The following is a 7,934-nucleotide window of genomic DNA, read 5'->3' as shown; positions in this document are numbered from 1 at the left end:
ATATATAAATAAGATACTAACCATGCCCTAGTATTTATTCCGCACGAGACAGTTTGTTGAAGATGTCAGACAAGATACTGCTATCCATTTCCATATAATTTATTGCACACTTTATAAGTGACGTCATTCCAACATGAAGTACAATTGAAACCCTACTCAAACAAGGGGCTGAGTACCGAGACATTTTATGCACTCTTAAGTAAAACATAAAATAAAACGCTTTATTCCTTAGCCAGGTGAACTCTTACTTACCACTTACCATTAACTCGTTTTTACCACCAATGAAAAATCACTTTGTCCCTCGTCGTTGTTCCATCTACCGCAGTCCAAGGTTGCTCTTAGATGAGGGATTAGTCCTAATAAAGGACATCTTCAGCAGAGCCCCAGGATATTCACATAGGTGATGAAATGTTATATGATACTTTATTTCAACTATTTTCTGTCAAAATTTTATTTTAACTTATTAATAATAATAAAAGCTATACTCACATTATTTACAGAACTGAAAGTCTCTCCCTTGGGAGGGGGGGGGAAGAGTCCGATATATGAACGTGGAGAATTCACAAAAATTTACTCAACTTCATTAATTAAATTTTTACAATAATTTAAAATTAATAATGAGGTGTAGATAGTCGAGCGTAGATTAATATTTGTAGAAGATTGCCGGCGGTACGGTCAGCAAAAAAAAACACAAATAAACAAAAAATGATTTTTTCGTGCCGACGTTTAGACCTGAGTTTCAGGTCTTCATCAGGGCTAGTAAACAAAAAGAGATAACAACTATCATTCAGAGAAATATAAAATTGAAAAGAAATAATAAACTAACAAATATGAAAATATACATAACAATGAATTGAATAATAAAAAATAGTTATGGAATTACCAACGGAATTAGACAGTAGCAGATTGATAATAATGAAAGATGAAATATAATATTATATAGGTAAGAATATATGTATAAGATAAGATATGTTAGTAGTAAGACCTGAAACAAGAGCCCAAGAGAAGAAAAATGGCAGTTATCTCACCCCAATTTTTGATTACTTTAATGAAAAATATGTATAATTACTAGTCAAATTTTATGAGTCTGCCGAGTATAGGTAGAGGGAACAAAAAATGGCGGCTGTTTCAAAGCGATAAAAAAAATTAATTTTTCATTGAGAGCTCTATATCTTAAAAAGTAGGAACAACACAAGAAAACCTAAGAGTACGTCATTTAAATAAGAGTAAATTTGCTAAAATATGAGCCCTAATAGAGTTATTTACGTTTAATAGTTTTCGAGATATAGCTTTTTAAAAAGCAATTTCATAAAAATGTTGTATGGGACGTAGTAAAAGACCAGTAGTTAGTGAATTTATTTTGAAAAATGTATATCTCAAAAACAATTTGACATACAGATGTTTATTAAAACTCAAAGCTAGTTTAATGAGCTATAAAAAAGTTTCAGAGTTGATCTTCATAGGAGTAATAGTTTACATGAAATTTGCTAAAATAAATTGATTTATAGTTGTTCGGACAAATTTTCATTTGCCAAATTTATAATCATATGTGAATATCATAAAACCTACTACCCCTACGAAGATAAGTGTCATAAACTACATTATAGTAAGTTAAATTTCCTTTATTTTGAGTATTGGCAAACATATGTGCGTCTTATGGATCTAGAGACATATTTTTTCAAAAATCCAACATTTTATACGAACAACTAGAAATTAACATTTTGTGAATTTATTTTGTCAAATATCATAAAAACTACTACTCCTACAAAGATAAACATAATTAACTATTTGGTAGTAAATTTAACTAGCTTTAATTTGAGCGCTGGCAGACATCAGTACGTCCAATGGTTTCTGAAGTAAAGTTTTTCACAAATCAAATTTATTGTCAGAACAACAATAAATCAATTTATTTTAGCAAATATCATGAATACTACTATTCCTACGAAGGTAAAGATCAGAAACTTCTTTATAGTCCATTCAACTTCCTTTAATTTGAGTGCTATTAGACATCTGTACGTCACATAGTTCCTGAGATCTAGATTTCTCAAAATAGATTAACTAACTACTAATCTTTTAGTAGATTTTTAAGAAATTTTGCTTTTTAAAAAGCTATGTCTCGAGAACTATTGGACGTAAATAGCTCTTTTAGGGCTAATATTTCAGCAAATTTACTCTTCTTTAAATAATGTTCTCTTAGATTTTTTAGTGTTGTTGGTAGATTTTAAGATATAGAGCTCCGAGTGAAAAATCAATGTGTTTTTAAGGTTTTGAATCAGCCGCCTATACTTGGCAGACTCGTCAATTTTGACTAGTAATTATACATAGTTTTTATTGAAGTATTCAAAAATTGGGTGAGATAACTGCCTTTTTTTCTTCCCGGCTTTTGTACTACCAGGTCGACACGTTGGCACAAATAAATAAATAATTATTTGTTTATTGGTACGCACCTCCCCCCCCCCCTCGACCATCTTCTCCGCTTAGGATTAATAATTTTAAAATTATGATTTAATCAAATCAAATATTTTCTTTGTATTATGTTACTTATAACAAGTTTTTTAATGGCCATCGATGACCAGTGGATTTCACGCCCTCAAACCCTAATGAACACATTGACACTTTCTTACTCATCTTGCCAGGGAGCTTGTAAGATTTACAATGCAATGTATATAGGAATTTATTTTTATTGTAAATAGTTTTTCTTTATTGTTTTTGTTTTCAATGTTATTGTATAGTATTAGTTTAAGAGGATTGTTCGTAAACTGGTGGAGGGGAGTTACGGTGTATGAGTGGAATGTATATAAAGAGATGTACCGAACCGAATAAAGCCAGTATTTTACAGCAGTCCAAACGTGTAAGATCTTATTCGTTCTTCTCTTTTTCAACATTATGCTTTCGCCGATACTTAAGTTTTATATATATGATATGATTACACATAGTTATTTTATTCTTTACATTATCATTTACCCTCATATTCCTTTATTACAGGTGTAGTTTCTTGGGGGCAGGGCTGTGCCAGACCCAACTTCCCTGGAGTCTATTGCAGGGTGAACAGGTACCTGCCCTGGATCCTCAAGTATACTGCGGATGCTTGCCAATGTTCCAGGATCCCGAGGCAGGAGTCTTCGGACGAGGATGGTCCCAAAGTGATATCAGTGACAACGGTCAACAATCTCACCGACGAAGATTGGGGTACAAGGGTAGAGCAATGATTCAGAAAGAGTAACAGTACCAATACTCAACCCAAGAAACAATTCTGAAATAAAGACGAAAATTTGGCAACCTCTTTAAATACGTCTCTTGCCATTTTATTCTATTGATTCATTTCTATATAAATCAAAACTTTCAAAGTACTTAGTACTTCACATATTGTATTTGTGAGAATGCACTTTTGCAGCTTAAAATGAGAAATCTCATCTAGATATTCAAGTCTGGTTTTAGAAATATCTGACATATGTCAAAATCTTTTTATATGTTGCTTTTAGAATTTTGTTTCTAAACATGTCAATTTTATTTTACAATTATGCCTTATTTATAAAAAAAAAAATAAGATAAGCCAAACGTTGAGACACTGTCGAAGTTGTAAAATGTTAAATCGGAGATCTCAGTGTGCGCAAAACATTTCAGTGATGACATGAAAGGTGTTGTATCAATTTTTGTTTTGGTTTTCATCACCTCCCTAAATATTAAAAAAAAAAGTAATTTCTATGTTTATTATTAAATATAAATACTTAAAATTAAATCTGTGATATGGGAGTATCGTAAAAAAATTTAGATTGCTACATGGTATAGTATTTATTTATCTATTTATTATTCAATTTATATTTAATAAATCAATTTTTTAAGTTTGATATAGTTTATTTAAATCCCAAAAGCCAGAATGTTTCCATTAGCCCTTTTCCCTGAAACAGGTATAATGATATGATTGAAATAGAATAATATTTTCATTATATATGAGTTATTATGTTTAAATAATAAACTATATAGGTATATTGTCCAACAATGATAAATCAAAGGCAATATGCATTGTTTCATCAAAATGTGAAAATCATAATTCACGAAGAAGTGCCTCCTAGATCCTGAGGGAAATAAAGAAACTGAGCCAATATTCAAACTAGTCGAGGGAAGATGAAATGGGATTTTCTAATTTCCAGCACCGAGAAGTAGTAGAAAACTTGGACATTGTTTTTTTTTCCGCATGGAACAGTGTATTTCCTCATAATTACATGCGTGACATTTTTTTAAAAATTGTCAATCAAATAAAAAATTCGTTTGATTCACACAGTTTCATGTTTACTTTCGTCGTGAAGTGATTGGTGAGTACGATTTTTCATGTTAAACTAAGTGAATTTTCAATTTTAATATGAAAATTCGTAGTTTAGCGTTTCTCGAAGTGAGTATATTGAATATAAATTTTTGTCCTGCCAATAATATAACAGTTGAACAAAAGATAACGATGTCTTACTGCAACTGGAAAATATCGAGTCGTCACGGTTATTTTCCGTTCAAATCTAAGACAACGCGATATTTCTGCGTCTGATCTCTTCTTCCGTACCGCTCACAGGAGACTATTATTGGGGCGTACAATTTACTAAGATCCCTGCTTCTACAGATTTTCAAATTCATTTTGGATATGCTGTCGCATAAGATCAAGATCGGCATCGTGTCCCTTGTCAAGCTTTATGTCGCTTTTGACATATGGTTGCATATGTCTACATTCTATACTTAGAATTTCTATAGGAAAAGGAACCCCATAAATGACTAGTCTCTAAGAAGGATCCCATGTCCTTAGACTTTTGGTCTTTTGTCTCCCATTTGCTCCGGAGTAACGTCTTACCTAACCCTGGGTAAATTATTCTATTTCTAGGAAATCCTGAGCAAGGATTCCTCACCCTCCTTCTAGACACGCCTATTTCTCCCTCCCAGATATTTATTTCTAATTTCATAGGCTCTCTAGGCCCCACCTGATTTCCTAAATTATCTGATTGGTCCAACCCCCTCCCCTATTTCCATGCTCTTCCTACGCCCTCTCCTCATGTGTTCATATATATTTTCTAGCTCTGGCAACCTAAGAGAGAGAGAGAGATATCTGTAACCACACTAAAATATATTTTGTGTTTGTAAATATGTAAGAATAAAGTCATTTTAGTCTTCGCTGTCTAATTTTGTTAAATTACGATAGGGTGGTCACGGTTTTTTTCAGTTAAAATCGGAAGTTTCTAATTTTACTATTTATTTATTCATAAAATTCTTCAATATTTTGTATTTACCCATTGTTTATTATTTCCAGGGGGTGGCGATAGCAGCGTGGTAACGCGCCTGTCTGCCAACCCGAAGGTTGTGAGTTCCAGTCCTCGGTCCTATCCGGGATTTTTTCAGGCATATAATTACACAATACTCACTCACAGCCTCTCCCCGGGAATTTGTGAGGCTCATTAGCCAATGGGTGGCACTCACAATAATAGGCGTGGATGGGAGTGACGAACCCAGCCTATGAAAACCACGTCATGAAACGCGCGATGTATTTCTTAAGTGCATCGCGCGAGTCCTTGGACCTCCAAGGTCTGTCGCGCCCATAATTATTATTATTTCTATTATTTTTATATTTTTTTCATATACATATTAAAGGAATCTAAGAAGAATATTTTTTTTAATTCGTCATTTAATCCCTGTCACGTAAGCCAGTGAACAGAAAACATTTATTTCCAACAAAAACTCGAATTCTAAATTTTTCAAGATCGCAATCCCACACTATATATTCCATACATAGGTAAGTTATCGTAAAAATTGAAAATTGACTTGGCTACTTACATAATTGTAAATCTTATATAATATAAAACAAAAATCTCTTCACTGATCATGTAAAAATAATAGAACATGATATTCACTATTTACCTTGACTTCAATTATTCCTCTAGATTCTGTCAAAAAGACATCGCTGTCCAATAGTTCTTTTGTTTTAGAAGACATCTGCACCTTGCCTGGCTGAAACGTTAAAAATAAATAATGTTTAGCTGTAAAATAACTTAGTTCTATCTTCAAATGGTTTTTAAAAAAAAAAAATGTAGCTTGAGATGAGTGGAAGTGGAAAAGATCCTTTGTCCCATTTCAAGGAATTTTTGTTGAAAGAATATATTAAATACCCCTTTGGACATAAGCACCTTGGTTATTCGTCTAAATTTTATATTGTGGTATTATATAGGTATAAACAACAGACCGTATTTCTCTGAATTGAATACAAAGTCAATAGTCGTGGGTATGATCAAAAAGGAATAAAAAACATTTTAGATTTTCTTACCAACAAATTTTTTTTGTTTTTATTGGGTTGTAAAATAAGTTTGTAGTTTTTTTTCTACATTTCAATTTAAACCTCTCTTTCATCTTCTCATATCTTGTCATCATCTCTGTTCATCATCATAGAAAAGATCTTAAATCTTGGATTAAATCCAGTAGACTTGGATTTAAGATCATTTCCAAGCAGACCTGATGAAGGTTTGAAATTCTGCCCGAAACGTTAGCACTAGTAAATAAATTTTTACTTATTTGTGATCTTCGCTGACCGCACACCAATCATCTTCTCCACAAACATATTATTCACGGTCAGCAATATATTCAAAATTATAAAAATAAACTACATCTTGACAAACGACTAACTAACTAAATCCACACACTAGACAAACGGTCTTAACTTCCAATGAATTACAAAATGCTGATCTACATGGCTGTAATAAGGCCAATTTGGACATGTGGAGTTGAGTATTAGGGCTCCACTAAACCTTCGAATTCCTCTTGTATTCAATCCTTATAATCCTAAATCCTTCGAAAAATCATTGCACCTTACTTTTTCACAAATAAAATCATACATAAATACCTTAATGTACCCTATGTAACCGATCTAGCCCGGACCAGATATCAATTCTTCCATTATAAACTCCCTAACCACCCATTAGTTTAGCTTCCTCTTCCATTCCTGACAATCCTCCGAAGCACCTGAAAATAAGATGGCCACGAGATCTGCTAATATAACACGTCATTAGAGTGCTACCAATGGATAGTTTCTCTATATGCACTTATCACTCCATTATAAACAAAAATCAAATTTACTGGATTTATTATAATGTAGAGTTGCAAATTTCAATAAAGATTTAAAAAAATTATACTCACTGAGAAACAGAAAACTAAGGTTTCTTTTTTAACCACTCTCCCACCCATCTCCTTCATATTAAATTGTGATAGTTTTCGTTAAAGAATAATATTATTCGTTCCTTTGAAATTGTAATATTTTTTTATTTTATGTTCTTTAGTGTTATAATAACATTAATATAAGATTGTTTAAATAATTTCTTGAGACTGGTATTTATTCATTAAATAAATCATATGGTATCCTTTTTTGACATTTAGGCCAAAGTGGTCATCCTCAAAGACAATCTTCAGATATAAATTCTCACCTCAAATCAAAAATTTAAAAATGTTTTGCTGGCTATTCTGCCCAGGCCATTAATTATAAGACAAAATCACCCTATTTTTTTTAAAAACTTCATTAATTTTTATAACTTTCAATTTTCGATCGTCAACACTATCACTATCATATAAACAAAACTCTCAGATTTGAGGTGAGAATTTATATTCAAAGATTGTCCTTGAGGATGGCCGAATTGGCCGAAACGTTGGAATATTGATATAATAAAGAGTGTTGAATTGACATTGATGATGACATTTGATTTATTTAATAAATTAATATAAGAATTAATAATGTTTAATTTTAAAAGCTATCATAATTATGAGAGATAGTTGACCGTGGATGATAAATGAGGAGAAGATGGTTGGGGGTGCGGTCAATGAAACACAAATAAGTATGACTAACTTATTTTAATGTGCCGACGTTTCGGCTAGAGTTTCTAGCCTTCTTCAGGGCTAAAAACAAAACAAGATAACAA

The 7,934-nt window shown here is 32.1% G+C and overlaps 2 protein-coding genes across 2 annotated transcripts in view; one reads left to right on the top strand and one right to left on the bottom strand.

The window, feature by feature from the left end:
• Nucleotides 1-3,848, top strand: part of LOC106689996 (trypsin-1) — a gene marked incomplete in the record, with an annotated part of 91,327 nt that extends 87,479 nt beyond the window's left edge. The window contains 1 exon segment of the mRNA XM_067053071.1: nt 2,986-3,848. Within this exon segment, the coding sequence (XP_066909172.1) occupies nt 2,986-3,209 (224 nt within the window).
• LOC106689993 (soluble guanylate cyclase 89Da) overlaps nt 3,793-7,934 on the bottom strand; it is a 60,889-nt gene continuing 56,747 nt past the window's right edge. The window contains exons 12-13 of the mRNA XM_067053073.1: nt 5,893-5,982; nt 3,793-3,899 (exon numbers count right to left, since the gene is read on the bottom strand). Of these exons, the coding sequence (XP_066909174.1) occupies nt 3,855-3,899; nt 5,893-5,982 (135 nt within the window). The 3' untranslated portion in view covers nt 3,793-3,854. The remainder of the gene's footprint in view (nt 3,900-5,892; nt 5,983-7,934) is intronic.

This window comes from Halyomorpha halys, unplaced genomic scaffold (genome assembly GCF_000696795.3).
Source record: "Halyomorpha halys isolate HHAL.00 unplaced genomic scaffold, Hhal_1.1 Scaffold1541.1, whole genome shotgun sequence".
Taxonomy (NCBI): Eukaryota; Metazoa; Arthropoda; class Insecta; order Hemiptera; family Pentatomidae; genus Halyomorpha; species Halyomorpha halys.
The sequence above is the reverse complement of the archived record's forward strand: the minus strand, read 5'-3'. Positions and strand labels throughout refer to the sequence as shown.